Genomic DNA, 23,536 nt, shown 5'->3' with positions numbered 1-23,536 from the left:
TTTCTTGCTGATACAATAAACATTCCGCTCGCTGGCAAAAAACCCGCAGCAAATTCCCTCCTCTATCTTTTACCACATCAAATGGGGAGTGTAAAGCTTAATGGCTTCAAGCTTCAGTGGCAAAATTGCTTCTGCTAATTACAAAGGTCTCAGCAAACCGCCATGGCCACAGAGAAGCCAAATAATCATCTGCTCTACTTGACTGCTGTCGTGTTGCTGCCACCTACTGGTCACTCCTAGCAGCCGCACGTTACACATAAAATTCAGAACTTCACTTCTAGAAACAGTCTGGAATCCCGTTGTGAAGCAGCACCCAGCATCACTATTCCACCAGGTGGGGTGGGGGAGGGGTCTTAAGCTGAGGAGAAAAGAAAAAGATAGCCTCCCAGCACTCATCTCTATTTGGTGAGTGCTGCCTCTTGCCTCTGTGCCTTTCCACCAGGATGGACTGTACCCCTCTTAGACTATGAGCCAAACAACTCTTCCTCCTGTAAGTTGTTGCTTATCAGCTACAATGAGAAAAAAAAAAAAAGAGTATCCAGTACAACTGCAGAAGTTGTATTTGTAACTGTGTAACTGAGTTCCTGTCAGTGTCTCCCTACTGTGTGTGTCCGAGAAGTCTGTTCTAGAACTAACCTGGGGGATGATGGTCAGTTTTCCTCGAAGGTCGTGCAGCCCAATGGAAGCAATGTCTATCCCATCAATGATGATCTGGCCACCTGCAGACTCTAAGATTCTGAAGAGGCAGTTTGTGAGGGATGATTTCCCAGCTCCGGTCCTGCCCACCACACCAACCTGTGAATATAGTTCATTTACATCCAGTTCAACATACAACCCTTGGAGAGGAAAAAATTTAGTCTGTATATTCACAACCATAGGTGGTAAAAGGCACCTCATACCAAACATATAAAGATAGCTTTTAGTTTTGGCACGAGAAAAAAAAATGTCCCAGATGTCAGAAAAAATGGCTCTCCCATGCTTGCTCGCCAGTGGTTGTGTGCTGAAAACAGTGATTGGCAGAAAGAGAAAACCCTCTCAGCTGCTGCTGTTACAGTTAATCTTGGCAATTATAGCTACTGCTGCTTCTGAGGTTTGTTTGTTTGTTTGTTTGTTTTTAATCAAAAAGCAGAAAGGACCTGTGGGTGACTCAGTAGGTAAAGGCATTTGCTGCTCAGCCAGGTGACCAGAGCTCAATCCTTGCAGAAACAGGTTGTCCCATCCTTCACACACGGACATGCACGCTCACAGCGTAAACAAAAATGCGGTCATTTATTTTGTATTACTTCTCTTAAGATTGTGATACAGTTACGTCTCACCCTTTCCTTTCCTTTCCTCCCTCTCTCAAATCCGTTGTCTCTTTTCTTACTAATCTTTGTTACATGCATATATACACATATGCACATGAATACACACATAGGTCCTAAATATAACCTGCTTGGTCTATGTAATGTTGCTTGTATATATGTTCTCAGGGATGATGACTTGGTGTGCTCTTCCCCGAGGACCACTATTTCTCCTGTTCTCAGCACTCCTTGGCTGCCTGGATGCTTCACAGACCTTCCTGGCATCCTTGCTCAGGGGCCGGGCTAATCTGCTCTGCACTCCTCTAATTTTGTATACGTGCTGCCAAATGGAGACCTAAGCTGTTTGTTTTTGTAGAAGGAAAGGCTTGTCACCAGATGAGAAACAGACCCTGGCCCTCAGCCCCTTGCCTAGATCAGTTGATTGATGATGGGTTGAGTTTCCTCCATTAAACCCTTGGGGAACAAGAGCCCTGCAGGGGAGTACCCGGCTTCTTGTTTCCTTAGGGACAGCCATCTACGCTGCTGTGCTCAACAGTTCTTCCTCCAGGCCTCCCCAGCTCTTCACCACACTTGACGCCATCCCAGGAAATGAGCCGCAGGGGCCTGACAGGGAGGCAGGGTCCATCCCTCTCGCTGGAGATTCCTTACATGTTCCCACAGTATAGGAAGAACCCTAATCCTCTCCTGATGAAGCCCTCACATCCTCTTCCTGTGCCCAACTCTGACTACAAGTCCTCACGGCAGCACTGCCTTTGTCACCCACCTTCTCATTGCTCTTGATGTTACAGGTGATCCCTTTCAGAACCAGATCCAGTTCAGGCCGGTACCGTACTTGGTAGTTGTTGAACTGGATCTCACCTTCTCTGGGCCAATCTGCTGGAGGCCTCTTCTCGATCACCCAGGGTGCCTAGCAAGGGGGAAGGATAAGAAGCGCTGGGCACTAGCCTGGTGTGGTGGCACATGCCTTTAGTCAGCAGAGGCAGGTGGATCTCTGTGTGTTTGAGGCCAGCCTGGTCTACAAAATGAGTTCAGATGAGTCCAGGACAGCCAAGGCTACACAGAGAAACCCTGTCTCGAAAAACAAAATAAAAACCAGTGCTGGCCACAGTAGCAGCTCAGGATACAGTTGTCATGGGACTCCCCACACAACAGAAAGATAGTGGGGACCATTAATTGAGTGAATTGGGATTTTTTTTTTCTTCCAGGGAGTTTTTACCTTTATTCAATAAAGAAACCTATGCTACAAGGATTTCCAGGCCAACACCAGCATTGATTCAACTGTTTCCTTGTCTTAAGTTCAAGGAAATTAAGTCCTCTGGGTTAGAGCATGGGAGACTTGCAAAGAACACGTGATGAACCCACAAAAGACTGTTTTTAAAAGTTAAAGATGCCAGCCAGGCACGGTGGTACACGCCTGTAGCCCCAGCACTTGGGAGGCAGAGGCAGGCAGATCGCTGCGAGTTTGAGGCCAGCTTGGTCTACAAAGTGAGTCCAGGACAGCCAAGGCTACACAGAGAGACCCTGTCTTGAAAAAAAAAAAGTGCTCTCTCAAAAGAACTTCATGGGCCTATTCCTGCATTTCAACAATTCTCACCTCGTTTTCCACATTTATATATTCGTTTATTCGTTCAACAGCCACAATGTTGGTTTCTGCTTCTGATGTCATCCTCACCAGCCAATTCAGGGTTTGCGTGATCTACAGAAGAAAAAAAAATTATACCAAAGATATCACACACACACACACACACACACACACACACTCCTCAAGCTCAGGAATCAGTTCAATTAGTTTTATTACAAGGTTAACTGAGCGGTTACTTTAAATTCAGAACTGTGGTAGTATAAAAAAGAAAATTCTTATTTAATTCTTAGTCTCTTAGCTGTGAAAGAAGAGCAGTGCACTGACTGGCTGGGTAACAGTCGAATGCTTAGGTGTGCGGTGCTCACGTGAAGGGCAACATGAACTTTGACTAGTTCAGGGCTAGAGTTCGAGTTGAAGTGGTTCCTGAGGTCAGGTCTCCTGCCTGCAAGCCTAGTGCTATTTGTGGAGTTGTTATAGATGGCACTGTACAAGAGGGAGTGCTGTGACAAAAGACTCAGAGAGTGAACAGGCTTTTAAAACAGCTGCCTTCGCTCTCTGATCTCACTCACTCTTAGCCATCAAGGTGGGGCATCCATATGGACCCTTGTCCTCCTTCATACAAACTCTAGATGCCTCCCCACCACACACATATGTATCCACTACTAAAAGGTCTATTGTGGTACAAGCCAGTCTACAACACTGGGATTACTCAGACATGAGCTTTTTCAGGAAAAGAATCAGGAGTTTGCAGATTTGCATAGGAGTTTTTGTGGAGTGAATGACAGAGCCACACAATACAGGACAGAACATGGGGACTGAGAGTAACGACTCTGTGTAGGTTAAACCGTGTATAATTATTGATATGTGACTATTCAATTTTGGTTCAGTCTAATGGTTCCTACTTTGCCGTGACTGTCCTGGGGGACAGAGGGACCTGGCACAAAGAGCCCAGTGTCTGGGGTGCCCTCCCATAAGCCTTCTTTAGCTTTATTAATGTCTTTGTGTTTTGTTTTTTGAGACAAGGTTTCTCTGTATAGCCCTGGCTGTCCTAGAACTCACTGCTTAGAACAGGCTGGCCTCGAACTCACAGAGATTTAACCCCAAGGGCTGGGATTAAAGGTATGCACCACCATCTCATTAATTTCTAATAATGACAGTGCTATATAAAACACATGTATGGCCATGCAAACCTTTGGAACAATAGTTGGAAGAGCTCCGCAGCAAGATGGCCAAATGTCCAAAATTACTACCATGGTGCCAGCAGTGGCCTCAATGTTGAGGTGCTGCAGAGAGATTCCTTATCTGTTTCTGTTGGAGTCTTTATTATAATTTGTTTTACTTGTTCTGTGATATAAGAAAAGCAAACTTAGGTGGCATATGCCTTTAATCCTAGCACTTGGGAGGCAGAGGCAGGGAGACCTCTGTGAGTTTGAGGCCAGCCTGCTCTAAAGAGTGAGTCCAGGACAGCCAGGGCTACACACAGAGAAATGCTGTCTCAAAAAAGTAAAAACAAAAGCAAACTTAGGAGCTGTTTGTCTAAAGGATTTCCTGATTATGTATAATTTCTGTTGACTAGACCCAATGAAGGAGGCAAAAAGACTAAGAGACTAAGTAGAAATGCATAAAAATTGCCTTACTAAGTCATTAGGACAATAAGAGTTATGCCCATTTTGCCAAATGGTACTGGTGTCTACTTAAACACGGTAAGCAGTGTACTCATGCGTGAAGATGAGGGGCCAGGGTTTGAACCAGTCTTCCTAGTCCTTCTGGATCAGAAAGTCATCAAAGACATGGGCTCCTCAGTACACTTTAGACTCAGTTTAAGATTAAATGACTTAGCCAAACTTTCCGTCTTAGACTCACATTGAGAGCGTTGGACAGAACAAAGCCCACGGTGTCCCCGGTTAAGCTTTTTTTATAAATAACCAGAAGCAAGGCTGAAAAGAAGACCACCAAGTTTCCAACCAGCTCCAGACGAATTGCAAGCCACCTAGAATAACATAACCAGAAAGAAAGGCGTCATTAGTCTCTGCTTTCCTGTCTGGATCTGACATGGGCAGGCGAGGAGCTCAGAAAGTGTTCTCAGAGGGCTCCAGCTGGTGCACCGTGCTCTTAGGAGCCACCTCACTTTGATTTAGAAATAATTAAATTCTTAACAACTCATTAAATTGAATTTTGAGGGAAATAAGTAGCATTTAGAAGGTTCTAGAAGAGTCTTCTAAAGGAAAGGAATCCCACAATGCAGTATTTCCCAAAGTCCCAGGTTAGAAAAATTACATAGGACAAGTGCTCAACATAAAACATAGAAATTCATCTAATACATTCTTAGACCTGCTGGAGGAGATTTTGATTCAAGGACCACTTGTACGTTAAACATCTACATTTTCTTTTTCTTTGTTTTTGGCTGACCTGGAGCTTGCTTTGTAGACCAGGCTGGCCTCGAACTCAGAGATCTGCCGGCCTCTGCTGGGATTAAAGGTGTGAGCTACCAGCCTGGCAAGCATCTGCATTGGAAGTGAGTGATGACTTCTTTTGGTTAGCATAAGGAAGTGAATCCATGTGTAGAGCTGAAGGGCCCTCACCACAACACTGCTGTGGTAACTTTTTGAAGTGGAGAAAAAGTGGGAGCAGAAACAAGCGAGGCGTGAGTTGGTTACGGACCTTATAGAGAGCTGAGGGACACAGAGTTTAACATCGTCATAAAGAGTCAACTTTCTCAAATAATAGATGATTACTTAAATTTGTGCCAATACAGTAAGGATCTGATGGGTTTACTCGGATGCGTCCAAGGAAGCAAATCCTTTCAGTGCTCCAAATAGTTCTGATCACCACTAGCCTGCCCTGAACATCTCAAGGTTTTCTGAAGAATTTCTGTGCCCCCCAAACCTTTCTTTTCATGGCATACCTAACTGCTTGCCCAATCTGCTCAGGAGATCCTTTCCTTTCCTGTCATCAACACTTGTATTTAAAAACTGCTAACTCTCCTCCCTCCACCCTCTGTTTCTGTTGTAACCCTGCAGAGAGTAACACACCTACGGAGCGTTCATCTCACCCCCCGGGGAGCCGAACAGACCGTGTTCAGCTTACCCAGTACTTATGTGGTACCAGAGTTCCCAAATGCTCGCAAATGTCATGTCACTTTCACCATAACTGTAAAACATGTTATGCTCTAACCTTTGAAAAACAAAGACAGCCGGGTGGTGGTGGCACACACCTTTTATCCCAGCCCTCAGGAGACAGAGGCAGGCGGATCACTGAGTTCGAGGCCAGCCCGGTCTACAAAGCGAGTCCAGGACAGCCAAGGCTACACATAGACACCGTGTCTCGAAAAATCAAAAAAAGAAAATGAACCAAAGACATTGATATTTTCTTAGAAAAGTCAAGGCAATTCACGTAGGTTGATGAGTGCAGACCTGGCACGGAGGACCAGTCTCTGACTTCAAAGTTCATACTTTCTACTAAGATAGCATGACAGGTGTGCGTGCCCATGGCCAGGATGAATTCTATACCACTGGCTATGCTTGTTGTCCCATGCCAGATGTCAAACACGCAGAGCCTGAAACATACATTTGAGTCAATACTTAAGGGAGGCCTCACCTGTTGGAGATAATCCAGGAAAAGACACATTTCTGGTTGGTGTCAATCCCCTTCTCACTGCATGTCAGAAATCGCTGCTGGTGCTCAAAGGCACGGATAACAGGCAAACCTGAGACAGTCTCACTGAAGTGGGAATAGATTGGGGATTTGGTGACAGAATCCAACCGTCTCAGCTGGCGGGAAGTGGCCACATAAAACAGCTGAACACAAAAACACAAGAGTCAGTCACACAGTCATGAAGCACACACCCTCCTCTTTTTTTTTTTTTTTTTCCATAACCCAACATTTGTCACTTGATGGCTGTGGCTCACTTCTGAACAGGAAGGAGGCCTGAAATATTGTGTCTGACTGAATGTGGGCACCAGACATGCACCTGGTACAAACGCATAAAAAGCAGGTGAAACACTCATCCACATAAAAGAAAACAAATCTCTTAGGGAATGCTGAAGTTTGAATGAAAATGAAGATTGACCCGTTGGAGTGACCAAAACTGTGTCTCCATGGGACATCGGCAAAGACAGTTCTGAAGGTATGCAGAAAGGTGAGGATGTAAGAACTGAAACTGGCCGTAAGAGAACGTAGGCAAAAGTCCTTAGATGAATAGCATGGTGGGTAGGTTTAAGGTGCCACTGGAGCCTGTAAGAATTTGTTGACGTGTAAGGAAAAACTTAGCATTTGAGAGTCAAAGTGCAAAATACTACGTCTCAGGGTTCTCTCATAGATTTGCCATGGATAGTTAAAAGGCTCTTGTGGATGCGTACCTGGAGGACTCCACATGGGCACAGGAGGTGCTGTCTTACCCCAGGATACAAGGCCATACAACCACACTGCAGAGTTCCCCTAAGTTCATCAAAAAGGTAACCTGTGTGGGGGTGGGGCTGGTGAGATGGCTCAGCAGGTTAAATGCTCTTACTGAGCAAACCTGACAACCAGAGTGTGAGTCCCAGAACTCACATAAAAGGAAGTAGAAAACTGACTCTGCAGAGCTGCCATCTGGCACATGCCTTTAATCCCAGCACTCGGGAGGCAGAGGCAGGGGGATCTCTGAGTTTGAGGCCAGCCTGGTCTACAAAGAGAGAGTCCAGGTCAGCCAAGGCTATACAGAAAAACCCTGTCTCAAAAAACAACAACAAATGCTGCTATCTGACCTTCCTACACGCGTCTGCACATGTGAGAGCGCGTGTTTTGTTTATTTGTTTGTTTGTTTTTAATGAAGGTAACCTGTAGGAAAGAGTTCTCTTTCCAGCTTCCTGTTACTCATTAGCTTTCAGTGGGGGCCTAAGGAGCCTTCTACTTACTCCAGTCTTCTGAGAAGATTGTCAAGACTGAACTTGAACACCCACAGACATGTCAATGACATTAGAAACGTCCTGTTGCAGGGTATTTGATCACACTGTGAACCCCAAGATTGTGTTGTTTACTGAAAAACCCTGTTTCTAGCTGCTTGAGTGCCATAAACAGGATTAAATAAATTGACAGGGAGGGCACATAGGAAAAAAGCAGAGAGAGGAAGAGGAAGTCAGGGGGCTGGATAGAGAGAAGCACAGGAAGTAGAAGAGAGGGACATTCAGTTTGAGGTTTCTTTCTGAGACGGTGGGGAAGGAGATTCTCCTTTCCTTTTGGGGTGTCTGCTGAGGAGGAAGGTCAGCTGGGTGCTTTCTCTGCCTCTCAGAGCTAGCAGGCTTCCACCCAGCAGCTGGCTCCTGAGTCTTTATTGGTAAAAACCAAATGATTGAGATTTTGTTAAAAAACAAAACAACAACAATAAAAACCCAACAGCATCTAGAAGTGAAAAGAGATCTAGCTCCTACATAGGGGCATCCCCAGGTAGTTATGTCCTTTCAAAGACAAAAGGTGAAGCAGGTCCCACGCAGATCTTCTGGAAATGACCTAACCCCTGTGGAGATGTGCTAGTGGTTTTTTTTTTGTCAATTTGACACAAGCCTAGGTGTATCTGGGAAGAGGGAATCTTCTCTCTCTCTCTCTCTCTCTCTCTCTCTCTCTCTCTCGCTCTCTCTCTCTCTCGCTCTCTCTCTCTCTCGCTCTCTCTCTAAAACAGGGTTTCTCTGTGTAGCCTTGGCTGTCCTGGACTCCCTTTGTAGACCAGGCTGGCCTCGAACTCACAGTGATCCACCCACCTCTGCCTCCCGAGCGCTGGGATTAAAGGCGTGAGCCACCACCGTCCGGCCTGAAGGAGGCAATCTTAACTGAGAAAATGTCTCTATAAGACTGTCCTGTAGGCAAGTCTGTAGGACATTTTCTTGATTAATGATTGATGTGGAAGGGCCCCATCTACTGAGGCGGGTACCATTCCTGGGCAGGCAGTCTTAGACGGTGTAAGAGAACAGGAAGAGCAGGGCATGAGAAACAAGCCAGCAGGCAGCATTCATCCATGGCCTCTGCTTCAGTTACCACCTCCAGGTTCCTGGCCCTGACTTCCATCAGTGATGGAGTGTGACCTGGGAATTGTAAGCTGAAACTCTTTCCTCCCCAAGTTATTTTGATCGTGGTGTTTCATCACAGCAATAGAACCCTAACTAAGACAGGGGGTCCTTAATGGAGCTATGAAAATTTACCCAGAGTAATCTCAATCTCTCTCCACCTGTCTCCCTCCCCCTCCCTTCCCTTCTCCCTGTCAGTGCCAGGCAAGTGCTCTGCCACTGAGCTGTATCCTTACCCCTAAAACTAGTTTTGAATCCAAACACGTTCCCTACCTAAGTTCTCTGGAGAGAAGTTTAGGGTGACATATACTGTGATCCACACACTAATACTGACAATTAATTGAGCTTTGGATAGTCCCTGTGCTTTCCTGGGCACAGCAAGGATGCTGGAGAGGAGTGACCCACAGTAAACATAGAGGAAGAGTCTCAGGGCTTTCAAAAGCAGAGAGGAAGGGAGACTCGGCCTTTTGCAAACCTACCTGGACAGATACATAAATAATGCTGAGAGGGATAATGATGACAGCGAAGATTGGAGTGGCCATGCAGATCATAATAAGAGTGACAACTATGCCAAAGAAACATAAAGTCCAGCTTCGGAAACTCATGGGGAGCATGTCATCCACTGTAGAAATATCCTAGGGATACAATAAGGAGAGGAGATGGACCAATGGGTCTCTAAAACGTTGCTCACCTTCCTGATTCCAGCCTGAAATGTTTTTTTCTTTCCTTCCTTCCTTCCTTCTTTCTCTTTTTTCCTTCCTTCTTTTTCCTTCTTTCCCTTTCTTTCTTCCTTCCTTCTTTTTCTTTTTGTTCCTTAGGACTTTGTCCTTTTTATCTCTTCAAGTCATACATTTACTGTAGATTATACTGATCACCCCAATAATTGATCAAATTTCTGTGATTTCCTTGCTTCTCCAAATGCTTCCAAATATATGTGGCCAATACCCTTCAGCTTTTTCAATAGATTTGGTAGAGTTTTCGCTGTCTCATTCATCAACTTCATTAAACCATACATTGTAAACTTCTAGAGACTTTCAGAGAAATCCCTCCATAACCAAATTAGCTCAGCTTCCGGGTCCTAGTTCTGGTAAATGCCCAAGAGACAGTCTGGCACACAGTAGGCATTCAATATATTTATTTAGAAGCTCTGGTCAGCAAGCTTTTCCTCCCACCTTTACTTAAGGAGGTTGTTCCCTTCCCAGAGTTCCAAGGAGAAAGGGTTAGGGGCTGAATGTATCTCCTGGCTTGTCAGAGTCCCCACCAAGGACTGAGAAGACTGACAGCTGGCTGGAGGATCTGGAACACTCGGAAAGCCTATCTTACACCTTGGGTTGCCCTCGTCCAGCTTTCCCAGAGGATCACATTATTTCTATATATTACTTATATATGTGAGCACTAAGATGGGTTCAAATTATTTCTGCAATTTCTCAATTTGGCCAGGGACACTAGTTTCCCAAGAGAGCTCTGTACTGGGGTGACTTCTGAACCTCTCTACCTCTCCCACACTATGTCAGCATGCAAATATGTTAACCATGTCCAGGGCTGGCAGAAAAGCCGAGTCCTCATAGCTCTGTGTTCCATGAGGATCACTTTGCTCTCTACCTAGCACAGATTCTCCGCCTTTTCTTCTACTCTCTCTTCTCTTAGGACCCAGTCACTGTTTCCAGAAGATCCCACATCCAACATCCTCACAGGCCCGAACCACCTCAGCAACATAACTGTCTATGTGAATACAAGTTTCCTTTTTCCATGTAGAAGCAGCCAGCAAACCTGACTGCAGTCTAAGTAGCTCACAGGAAGATCTCTGCGTCCGTTCCTAGAGGACGGACCATACATAAAATGACACTAGAAGGGCTGCAATGGTTGTAAAATTCCTCTGAGAAATATCTTCATTCAAAAGTATGTGTTCTTTCAACTAACTAGCAAATAGCCCATTTAAGTGGGAAGAGGAGAAATAGGAGCAGTTGCCTGCCTGCTTTCAAAGCAATTGCTGTGTCCTCAGATCCTGGCTGTAGGCTATGGCCCGCCTTTTATGCATCTGATGCAACATCAAACAAATAATGGTCCAGGGTTATTTGTACATCTTACAAAAAGTTTTTTTTTTTCCATCCATAAGCAGAGAACTAAAAGCTATGCTGAGGATGCTTCAGAATCATTCAGAATTGCCTGGGGTCTGCTTCTATTCCCGAAAATTCCATTTCAGATGCACGAGAGGTCTAGGCCATGGAAGGAAGCCATTTTCACATCTAATAGTACTAGGCTCATTGAAATTACTCAGCGGATGGTAGGAAATGGATGCCCAAATGCCTGTAGCCCTCGGTCTGCACACACTGATATCTCAGTCCAACATTCAGACCTGGTCCCTAAAGCATCGGAGGTAGGAGTTTAGGAGTGGGGACAGGCCACGGGCAAAGTCAACCTCTTAGCCCTTTTATTAGCTGTTGGGAACATCGACTGTGCTTTTAGTTATGCTTTTCCTTAGAATCCTCCTTTTCATCCGCTTCCCTGTCCACTCCCTGCCACCACTATCCTCACTGTTTCTCTTACTTTAATGACTTAACCATCACCTTCTCTGACACTTCCCATCCTTGCCATCCAGTTTAAGCCAGTACTCTTTTTCTGTCATTCTTTTGTGTCCCGTCCCCCCCGCAGGACACTTCCATACATGCTATTGCTGTCTTTAACCATAATCTTCCTTTTCCTTGATTTTCTCCTTCACTAGATAACGAGCATTTGAAAGGCCAGAGATGTCATCATCCTAGGATCCTTTACAGGGCATACCCCACAAATACTTGCATGCTGAGTAGACAAAGAACCCCAACCACAGAGTTGGGTCAGGTGAGGACTCTCCCTCCTCAAAATGATGAAGAGCCTCAGCACCTAAGACACCCCCCCCCCCCAGTGTGCTGAGATACTCACACCAGCAAATCTGTTCACAATCCGGCCTGTGGGAGTCGTGTCAAAAAAACTCATGGGTGCTCGAAGGATGTTGGTTAGCAGTTGCTTGTGCAAAGTTCTTGATGCGTGGTTGAAAGCGTATATACACCAGAGACTTGACAAGAACAAAAGTGCACCTAGAAATAGAGTCACGATTGTTAGCACCGTGCACACAGACTCTAGGAGATCTGTGCCTGGGACACAATAGCAAATGCTTTCCTGCGTCAGGAAATGTACAAGGTCCAGACAGGTTCCATGAAGATGCCTACCCTAGCCATCAGACATACCTTGTGCTAATCCCAGGCCTCCAAAGACCCCAATCCGCATGTCCCTCTGAGAAGGCGGATAGTCAGTGCCGTTGAACTTTTCAGAGTCGCTGGTCCACGCACTCAGCCAGAGGTTAGAGCCAATAAAAGCAATGTAACTCAATCCATAGATAAAGATGATACAGGATATCGAACCCCATCCTACTGCTCGCAGATATTTCAGGTAGATGGTGAACTTTACCTGCAAAAAAAACCCAACCAAACAAAAAACCATCAATATGATCCCCAAGGGCTTTGGCTAAGGAATTACAAAGATCATAAGGAGGACTGTGCTGCCTAAGGGTTTTTTGGTTTTGTTTTGTTTTGTTTTTGTTTGTTTTTTTTTACAACTTGACAGAAGTTAGGAAGAGGAAACCACAGTTGAAAAAAATGCTCCCACCAGATTGGCCTGCTGATAGGCCTATGGTGTGTCTTTTTTGATTGATGGTTGATACAGGGCTCAGGTCACTATGGGCGGTACCATCCCTCTGCTGCTGGACCTGGGTGCTATAAGAAAGCAGGCTGAGTAAGCCATGAAGACCAAGCCAGTAAGCAACTGTCCTCCATGGCTTCTGCGTGAGTTCCTGCCTTGATTTCCCTACGTGATAAACTGGACCTGGAAGTGTAAGATACAATAAACCCTTTCATCCCAAGGTGTTTTTGGTCATAATGCTTTGGCTAAGTCAAGGAATGATGTCCCCTGAAAGAGTGGGTAGCAAAATTTAAAAGTCTGTAATCACCATTTCTACACTTGGTCAGGATAATAGGTCGATTCTAAGTATGGTACACAGTCAATAGCTACCAGGTTATTAATCAGCATTTAAATGTGATGAAAAAATACAGAAAATTGTGTTAGAAAAGCCATGATGTACTAAGACCTTGAAATTTGTGGTTTTAAGTTACCTTAACATGAGTTGTGAGCCCTGGCTCTGATATACTGGTGTTTCTTAGCTCCTAGACTTGCATTTCAAAGCAGTTCCATCATTCTCCGTGCATCAGAAGACAATGAAACATTCTCCGCCATAAAGACATGGCTTTCTAGAAAGCCTGTCTCTGCCTTCATTGAAATAATGCATTTGAATCTTTGCAAAGGAATAGAACACATTGTTCCAGTAGATATGTGTTTAAGACAACTGATTTCTAAATTGTTTTCTGATGCCGAGCCTTATATGCTCAAGTAGTACTTTGTGTGTGGGATGTTACCTTCCCGGTTTCCACAAACTCCTTCTTGATTAGTTTTTGTCCTTTCACCAGGTCCTCCTCTTTCTTCAAGGCATTCTTAGTTTTCAAGGAGTTTTTGAGGGACTTCCCATGCCTGCCACTGGACCTAGACCTGAGGCAGAGCATGGAAACACCTTTGAGTATGTAGACACTTGCCAAGGGCCTTCGTACAAGCAGGTGTCACACCCACTCTGTTGGCATCAAAGTGCATGCAGAGCTGAGGGCTGGTAATCGGCCACAGCCCTAGCCCTTCCCCCACCCACCCAAGGACACAGGAGCAGCTGAGTGTTCAGAACAACTGTGCTCTCAGAAACAGTCCCCATAGAACCAAGAAAGACCAAGAACAACTAAGGAAGCAGTAAGAGCTGCCGACTGCACACACAGGCTACCTGCGGCTCAGTGTTCGGCGAAGGCTGTTTTCTCTTCTCATGGTCAAGGAAGCCGCGTCCTCAGGGATTTCCTCCACAGTTGGTATCAGCCCACAGTCGTCATCTTCTTCTTCACTGCCATCGTTGACTAAGGGGACAGACATGTTAGAAGTCAGGAAATAACACAGGACTCATGGCACTATGAAAAAGCAGAGCAAAGCACTCCTGTGTACTGTTTATCAGGAGAGCTCTGATACACGCGCATATTAGAATATTTAGCCCCAGAAATGCCAGTTAATTAGTACAGATTCTCTTTGAGAAACACTAGGATAAAGAAGGGAGGGCTTAACTATCCACGGGGAGAGAATTGTCAAAAGGAAGGGAAACTTCCAGCACTTTCTAAGTTCTTTTGGAGCAGAAAAAATTTTTTCTTTCCTGTGAAATCTGCTGTTTATTATTATCATTCAATCAGTAGAGACTGTGCATGACATCTTTTTACTGTACTTTATTGTCTTCTGTCCTGGGCCTTGAACCCAACTTCATGCACAGGAGGCCCACCCTCTACCAATCCAGGAAGGTTCCTAGACAGACATCCTGTGTCATGTTTCTAAAACATTGGGTTACTATGTTTCATCTGCTGTGACTCTGCAGGAAAAAAAAAAACTTGTAAAGATTATAGAATAAAGAGTGGTCACCATTTGTTCTGATTTAGCAGAACCAACTAAAGAGAGTATTGTGAATTATAAACACTAATCTTAAAGTTCAAGTAATTCAAGATACTTTTCTTAACTGAAAGAACTCGAAAATGAAATGAAATAAGGTATAAAATACAGTGCAGCCCCGGTGGAAATGGCGAAGAAGATCCCCAGAATCTGCTCCTCTGTGGCAACGGGAATGCTGGGGTAGGGGCAGAGGTGACCAAACATGACTCACTCAAGACTCTGAAGACTCTGAAGTCAACCAAGGTTAGCGACACTTACAATCCTGGTCATTGAACACCTTGCAGTAGTTTAACGTGCCCCATTTCCACCTCTCTCTCCTCAGCTAGTATAGCTCATAAACCAATAAAATATCACACCATAAAAATCATGGTAGACATGAAAACTAGTATCCAAGAAGCCACTTAAGGAGACGAAGTAGGTTTAGCACTAACCCTAAAAGCCGCATGCCAGGATAATTGCCTGAAGACTGGCTTTCATGGTAGCAGAAGGCACCATGCAAGTTTCCAAGGGAAGGAAGCAGCCAATAGTCCTGCCCAGCTAGGATGACTGTGACACACAGCAGCGACCAGCACAGCATGATGACCCTAAGGATCAGCACTGGCTCCTATACCTTGGCAGTAACCAACTGCTCTCTAGCTGGCCTTAAAGTTCACCCAACACCCACCCAACAAGAGGGAAATTGTGGCTGGTACTAAAGGGTTAGAGGGAAGGAAGGGAAAGAGGCAATGATGTTTTATACACACACACACACACACACACACACACACACACACATACACACACACAGACACACACACGATCCCTCTCTAGCACCTTGAAAAGAAATTCTGCTGCCATCTTGATCATCTTGTTATCTTCTAGAAGTATAGACAATAAATTCGTTTTTGTTTAAGCCATCCAGTTTATGGTGGTTTGTTATAGCAGCTTATAGGAATTTGATACACAGAGCCAATATCAATACAATTCACCTTTCCCTCCCCTCATTCCAATTAAATTTCAAGACCCAGAACCAATGAAATAACATTGTGCTCAGGGGCTCCCCCCTCCCTCATTGTGACCACCATTTGATGCTGTACTCCATACAACTGTTGCGAGATCTTTGAGAAGAATCGCAGTCTAACCGTGGCTAAGCAGTAAGCCCAATGGTGGTAAGAACTGTTTACATGTAGGGGACATGTAAAACAAAGAGGAGAAAGTATAGGAGAAAACATCTGTTGGTAGTGATGAGTGAAACAGTGAGCTTGCCATGATAAGAAATGACATAAGTTGTCCACCTGAACATAACACTAAGCATAATGTAAAATAAGTGACAAAACTCAATACCTCATTGGCTAAGAGGGGGTACAAATTCTCCCAACAAGATAGGGTATATAAGCTGAGTACAAGACCACTTCAGGCTGGCCATGATGTTTACCAACTAAGACCACGCCATTGTGCTGATCAAGTTGGACACCCTAATAAGGCGTATATGCTAACAGTTGATGGTGCTGACAATACCAACATTCATGAACATAATCCTCTCAAATGTCATCTGCATCAAATACCAGGGCTATATTTAACAACCACTGGAGAAGACCCTTCAATATTAGGTATAGCATGTTTAAAAATGTCTAATGGGGAGCGGGAGAAATGGCTCAGTGGTTAAGAGCACTGTCTGCTCTTCCAGAGGTCCTGAGTTCAATTCCCAGCAACCACATGGCAGCTCACAACCACCTATAGTGTCATCTGAGGCCCTCTGCTGGCATGCAGGTGCACATGCAGATAGAGCACTCATATATAATTAATTAATAAATAAATCTTTTTAAAAAATGTCTAATGGGTATAATACCTTTATTATGGGAGCAGATTCAGAATCAACCTTTGCTTGTGATTTAGCTATTAAGTCCACATTCCTAGACTTTTCTTGGCTCCATTGCTTAACGATGCGTTAGAAGAACCTGGCTTCCAACACAATGAAACCTCATTCACCGTGGAAGAGCTGGAGTGTGAGTGTGATGCCTCAAGCGATCATGATGCGAATGGTGTTGATAGTACTGCCGACACCACCATTTCACAAGCACACAGAGCAGCTATCAACCCACGGAAACCCATGAATTGGACAACATGGCCTGGTTTCAAAAAACCCTTGGTGATTGTAAAAGGTATCCCACCACTGCCCAAACTTTGGGGAAACAGATGCCTCATAGATTTACAATCACATTTTGACAAATTTATTTTTTTCGACAAATTTTTTAATGACACTTATAATATAACTAATTGGCTGTGTGTTTCTGATTTCCCAATTTTACCCTGGTATGGTAATTTGACCTATTATCCATTTACCAATGAGTCTACCGGAGAAATAACCAAAACCTTTCCTTCTTTGAATGAATGGTTGCATACCTTAGCACTGGGTGTTGAATATTACAGACATTTAGTCCTTACAGATATATTACCGCAAACATGGCAGACTAATTTAAGGGGGGGGGGAACAACCCAGATTCAATGCACACACCAGACCAAGACACATAAGTGCTTTCTAGTTGCGCTGTATGCACAAACAGGCAGGACTTGGTTTAATTTGGCAAGGAATTGTATCTCCAGGTCCTTAAACCGAGGTCTGATTCCCTTGAAGGATTCAACCCCATCCCTAGGGAGCCCCGTGTTTCAAAATGTTTCAGATACTTTAATTGGCACAGCATACATTGGATTATGGCCTGAGAATCGAAATATGTCAGCTGTAGCTAAGATGACTGGGGTATCTAAAGTCTCAGACACTTTGATTTTTAGCTACACCAGAATTCCCATTTTCTTTAATAAAACTATGCACCATTTGGCCTCTTAATGTTGAGGCCCCATCATTTAATGCTAGGAAGACAGGAACCAGATGCCAACTAGGATATAAACCATTGATACAAACAGTCAGGACTCCTTCTTTTATCCAGACTATGGGCTACTTTACCCTATATCTACACAATGGCGGTGTTCATAATTGGTGTACAACATGACCTGATGGTGTGCACACAATTATCAACCACAATGCCAATTTGTGATACTACATTTGGTACTAACAGATTAGACTTTCCCATGCCATGGGATATAGATGCAACCTTTGGGACTAAGACCATCCCTGAAAAATATATCACGTTCCCTGTATTGGCACTAACAAATTGAGGGGAACAGTTCCAACCTACACTATACCAGCATTTAACTTTACTGGATGGCTTAAGTTTACATATGTTAAACTGATATTACAGTCCCATGTCCTATCAACACTAGCTTGACCAAGTGGACTACAGTCTATTAAGGTTCAATATAAAATCCCAGACCTGTCTAACAGATACATATATTGGTGGAAGACATGGTCTATCAAACAAAGTAATGCCATACCATCCACCATACTAACTTGCCTTATTATTTTTCCTAATTGCTACCAAATCGACAATAGGGCGTAACTGGAGACATGTGGGACCAAATATTGTTTTTACCCATGTCTAGAACTGACAGCAAGAAATCAGCTCACTCAACCCATTTCTGGTGGACAGAGGTTCACTGCTATGGACACATGAAGGCCCGAACCATACAATCAGGTTCATGACAACCAACTATTCCAGGGGATGGTAAATCCTCTCCTGGTGAACCAACCCTTAAATCAGCACCATTTATGATACCAGACATGACTTTACCAGTTAGTCTAGTACTCACACCTAGACTGAGTAAAATTGAACTCAATTTGGCTCTTCCAGCCTTTAAACCATCAAGATCCTATTGGGATAATGATTATTGTGACTCTGCATTCCAATAGTCCTCACCAGGGAAAGCTGGCAGGAAACCCTTACAGTTCTTAGCACTTGTAGCCTTCATGGCAAGGGCACTCTTAGAAGGCCTTGCTGGTGTGCGATCACCAGCTGCTATGCTTGTACCAAATAAGGCTGAAATCTACCATTTGCAAACTCTATCAAGGTCCATAGCTCAGGCCCTACATGCAGTTTCACTGGATTCCTTGCAAGTTATGGTTAATACCATTCATACAGAATTGGGCATATTCCAAAAAACTTATCGCCAAGAATACAACAAGCCTTTCAATTTAATTACTTCAAATCACAATCTGATTATGTGTCGGATGTACAGAAATAATTTGGCTAGCTTAGAAACAGAATTAACAACACTATTTACTACAGGGTTAGGCTGAGGAACCCCCCAATTTCAAGTTCTACTGGACCCTGAAAAAGGATCATATTGTACAGAAGGCATATGTGAATTACTTTTAATTCAAGTTTTCCTTTACAACACATAAACAGCATACCACGCTAAAGCAACACACAGGCATTGGATGGTAAGTATGTAATACCCACTGGTCATTTCCTGTGGACAGATACAAACACCACTAATTCCTGTGCGTATACCCCACTCTATCAGACTCTTAAGCTTGGATTTAACACTTATCTATACCCACCCACACCTAACATGAAGCTAGCCAAGTCACAGCCTACTGACATGGTTTTGGACTTGGGTAACTACAGTTTCCTCATTTGCACCTCTAGACCACAAACCACGATTCTGTGTAATTACCTAAATGAGAAAGATTTCCACACAACCCCTATCTCCTTTAACAGCACTAAACAAGGTTGCTATATTTGGGGCGACTGCTCCCAAGCCATGGCTAATACCATAACCATAATGACAACACTAACTATGGAACAAAAACTACTTCACATCCGATAGCGTGGTTGACTTTGAATTAGAATATGACCACTATACAAACTTTATGAAAGGGCACAGGAAATACTGAACATAGCCATACGTAATGAACAACAACTTCAGGCCAACCATCATAACATCACTTAGGAGTCCATTCTCAGAGGAGCAAATGCAGATCTACATAATCTTGTAGGCCTGTTAGAATCCAACACTTAAATACATAAGGATTGGAACCAGAAAATTACCAAATTCCCCATTTGGGGTACCCTAGGTAGACTGGCTTTGTATGTTTTGTATGTACACCAATATATTCACGGTGGCATTGGTTGAAAGAATACTTCAGGGTTTTCCTTTATTTTATTATATTTGTGTTATCTTTTAATCTTTTTCTGATTATTTGCAGAAAATATGAAAAGGATTCCTTGACTAAAAGTCTCAAAGAGGAGATCAAGAGGCTGGGACTCAGGATGTGAGTGGGACCTGGGTACCACACATGTTGCTCAACGTTTCTTCTATAAATGCTTTACTAGTAAACACTGTAGTGGGCTTAGTGATGCATTTGTTAAAGCATGCAGAAATTGATGGTGTGACTCTAGCACTTGTTTATTTTTGTGCCTCTAAACATGCAATGTGCCATTTGAAGGGCCCTCGGGAGGAGGACCTTCTGGTGGGACTCACCCACCGCCTGATCTTTCACAGACCTTTCAACTCTCAGCGCTTTCTATATAGAGTGCCATTTCTCCAAGCTAGAGCATGTATCACTTCCTTATTGAATATATATATATATATAAAGGATCTCATTTTCAATATGCTTTATGGTTTTCGCTGTTGACACACACACCTGATACTTCCTTTGCCTTATCGGAAGGGGACTGGTATTACTAGAACAGCTCCCATGGCTGTTGTAAAACCTTACAGTCCTTTGCTGCACGGAGGTTACTGAAACCCTCTAGTAAAGGATGTATACTCCAACTTAATGCTTATCTAACCTGGAGTGAGTTACGTGGAAGACTTGTTACATCTCTTTCTCTCCCCACAAAGAAGGAGGAGACTTGCAATTGTAAATCCCTGTCCTGCAAGACCTAGTGGACCTCCGGCCCAGCCTTAGCTGACTCGAAGGCCCAGGGGATGGAATGTAGGGAACATGTAAAACAGAGAGGAGAAAGTGTAGGAAAAGGACATCTGTTGGTAGTGATGAGTCAAACGGTGTGCTTGCCATGACAAGAAAAGACATAAGTTGTCCAGCTGAACATAACGATGAGCATAATGTAAAATGAATGACAAAACCCAATGCCTCATTGGCTAAGAGGGGGTACAACTCCTCCCAACATAGATAGGGTATATAAGCTGAGTACAAGAGCACTTCAGACTGGCCGTGATGTTTACCAACTAAGACCATGCCACTGTACTGATCAAGTTGGACACACATCCTCAAGTCCAAAGACTGATTGAGACCAGACCAGACCTGGGCCTAGAGAAGAAAGCCCACTGTGGACCACTCAGTGCACCAGGACAGATCAGGAGCCTCACCTGTGAAGCCGTTGACCAGGCTACAGCTGGACTCAGCAGACTAGGAGAGGTACCGGGGTGTCTGAGTGAAGGCTGATGTGTGTGTGACTAATAAAGCTTCTGGAAAATCTCAAAACTTGTCTCCTTGAGGTTCTTCCTGCCCTCAACTCACGACAGACATACTTTGCATATATGAGACGATATGCAATTTCTTGGTTTTTTTCCTGGTTCAATATGTAGTAAAATTTATTTATCTATTTATTTATTTATTTATATGTGTACAGTGTTCTGCCTGCATGTAGGTCTGCACACCAGAAGAGGGCACCAGATCTCATAGATGGTTGTGAGCCACCATGTAGTTGCTGGGAATTGAACTCTGGACCTTTGGGAGAGCAGCCAGTACTTGCGACCTCTCAGCCACCTCTCCAGCTTCCAAACAAAATTTTAATGTATTAACCATTATTCTTTAGCTAAGGCTTATTAACCTTACCATCCTGTGAAGCTGTCCAGGGTCTAATGAATGTGAAGCAGTTGGGAAAGGTGTGTAACTTGAGTAAAGAGGAGCCTTGTATCTCTACAAATGGGGCTATTATCCCCTCCAGAGGGGCCACTCATTCAAACACTCAGTTGTACACTCTGACGTGTCTTTTGATTGTATGTCAGAGGCAGCAGAGTAGAAAGTGCCACTCTATGTTTCTTTACAGAGACCCAGAACACAGAAGAACGGAATTTGAATCTCTGGACAATTCAGCTCCAAATGTAGTTCATTGGATGCTAAACAGTTCAGGATATTGTTGGCGTAACGTTCTTCTGGACCGTATACAGTTTACCCTTGTTCATTCAAATGCTGAATTTTCTACCCCACTATCTGGTTTTAATCTGGACATCGCATTGTGAAGTTTATTCTAAGTACTTCCTGTCTCAGGTTTGTGTAAACATGCTGCCATTTGTTCTCTGTGTTGCCAATAAAAGCCAACTAGCCAATGCTGAGCAATAGTAGAGAATGGGGTAGAACATTCTGGTCCAGTTAGAGGAGGAGAAAGAGCATGAAGAACAGAAGGGATGCACCTGGAGAGGACCAGGAAACACCAAGGGAAATGAGCTGGACCCAGGAGATGAATAAAAAGGAAGTATAATGTGGGAAATCTGAATGGGAGGAAGCTATACTGGCTTGGAGGTTTAGGATGGAGTAATTATTGCTCAGCATTGTGCTCTAGGCTAATTAAATAGATCCTAGCCTCTCTGTGTGGTTATTTGGGCATAAAGCTGCTTAAGGAGTAACCACTGATTTATTAAAATAATAAGTCAATATTAAATATTAACAATTTTTCAACAGGATATAGAGATGAGTTTATCGTCCCACTAGGACCCCAAGTTCTACCCCGTTCCGACCCTGCTTACACACCTGTGGTCTCTCCTTCAGGCCCTGAATGCTTCATGAATGTCTTCAGATTCTTGGCAAACACCCCCTTCTTGTCCAACAGATCATGATAGGGTCCTTTCTCTAAGATGGTGCCATTCCCCAGAACTACAATCTCATCCACTTGGGGAAGGAAGTGAATGCCATGAGTAACCAAGATTCGAGTCTGTAAAAAATAATATTAAATTGCTTTGATCATTCCATGCCCACCATCTTCCCTGGATTGCCCTAAAAAGAGGAAAACAGACTTGTCAATTCATACTGGGGCTTTGCTTCAGAATGCAGCTCCAACCGCTTCGTTCGTTTTACTTTACCTTCTGATCCCACCATCCAATCTTAGAACATTACCCTGTGTGTGAAATGAGACTCCTAGATTCGTAGATCTACTCGTGTGGCTATCCTATAGTATCGATGAGGTTAGCCTGACACATGAGCTCCTCAAGCCAAATATAGGTAGACGCTCCCTGCCTGTTGCTAAGGAAAATGCCCTTAGCAACAGAGGGATAAGGATATTTCTTATTATAACTTCAGGTCTAAATTTTTCCCCAGTATGTCCTCTGAGAGGCTCAGTATCAGAGCATCAGAGAAAGGCTCTTACAATCAGTTTCAGGGTAGGCCCATGACTTTATAATAGGCACACTGAGACTAGTCTGACCAGAAGATAGATAAGATAGTCTTCTTAATAATCAGATAGTAAGATAAGGTAGATAAGAAAATCTTCTTCGGGACCTGACTGTTCTGGAAGATGTGTACGACAACACACCAAGTCCTCCCCTCCTGCCTTCATCATGGAATAACTTCTTACCTTGCCATTCAACAGGCCCCTGGGGCCCACAACCTTATTGAAAATGTGCGTTCCCACATGAGCATCCACAGCCGACAGGGGGTCATCTAGAATATAGATGTCTGCGTTTTGATAGACGGCCCTGGCCAGGCTGACTCGCTGCTTCTGACCACCACTGAGGTTTATACCCTGAAGGAGAAAATAATGTCTATTACCAGTCCCTGTTCCCTTCACACAGCCTGCCAAGGAGGCTGAAAAGAAGACAATTGCCACAATAAGGTATTAAGGGCTTAAACATGTTGTGTTTCTTCATATAAACAAGTAACTTCTACTCAGATCGATAACTTTACCAACTTTTCTACCACGCAGTTGCGTGTTTACTGCTTCTGACACTTTCTGGGAACAGGCAGGGCTAACATGAGGGCAGAGCATCTGTCACTCAGCCAGTGGATTCTGACTTAAAGGAACTGTATTTTCACTCATCTCCTAGTGTCTCAAGATCCTTGCCCATAGGAGATTATTATATTCTTTTTTTTTTTTAAAGAAGAAAGGTTAAAATATTTTAAACATGTAGTCATCAAATATTTCTAGCCTAGCAGAGAGTCAGAGGCGGGCTGATCTTTGTGTTCAGACCAGCCAGGTCTACAAAGTGAGTTCCAAGACAGC

General features: G+C 43.9%; 1 protein-coding gene across 1 annotated transcript in view; it reads right to left on the bottom strand.

Moving 5' to 3' along the window:
* The window catches only part of Abcc2 (ATP binding cassette subfamily C member 2), a 69,134-nt gene that overhangs the window by 5,266 nt on the left and 40,332 nt on the right, over positions 1-23,536 (bottom strand). The window contains exons 18-29 of the mRNA XM_051146612.1: positions 22,892-23,059; positions 22,072-22,252; positions 13,777-13,903; positions 13,370-13,499; positions 12,149-12,368; positions 11,844-11,998; positions 9,404-9,559; positions 6,484-6,683; positions 4,750-4,876; positions 2,899-3,000; positions 2,068-2,211; positions 637-795 (exon numbers count right to left, since the gene is read on the bottom strand). Of these exons, the coding sequence (XP_051002569.1) occupies positions 637-795; positions 2,068-2,211; positions 2,899-3,000; positions 4,750-4,876; positions 6,484-6,683; positions 9,404-9,559; positions 11,844-11,998; positions 12,149-12,368; positions 13,370-13,499; positions 13,777-13,903; positions 22,072-22,252; positions 22,892-23,059 (1,869 nt within the window). The remainder of the gene's footprint in view (positions 1-636; positions 796-2,067; positions 2,212-2,898; positions 3,001-4,749; positions 4,877-6,483; positions 6,684-9,403; positions 9,560-11,843; positions 11,999-12,148; positions 12,369-13,369; positions 13,500-13,776; positions 13,904-22,071; positions 22,253-22,891; positions 23,060-23,536) is intronic.

The sequence above is a fragment of the Acomys russatus genome, chromosome 5, assembly GCF_903995435.1.
Source record: "Acomys russatus chromosome 5, mAcoRus1.1, whole genome shotgun sequence".
Taxonomy (NCBI): Eukaryota; Metazoa; Chordata; class Mammalia; order Rodentia; family Muridae; genus Acomys; species Acomys russatus.
Note: the sequence above shows the minus strand (reverse complement) of the source record. Positions and strands in the feature narration are given on the sequence as shown.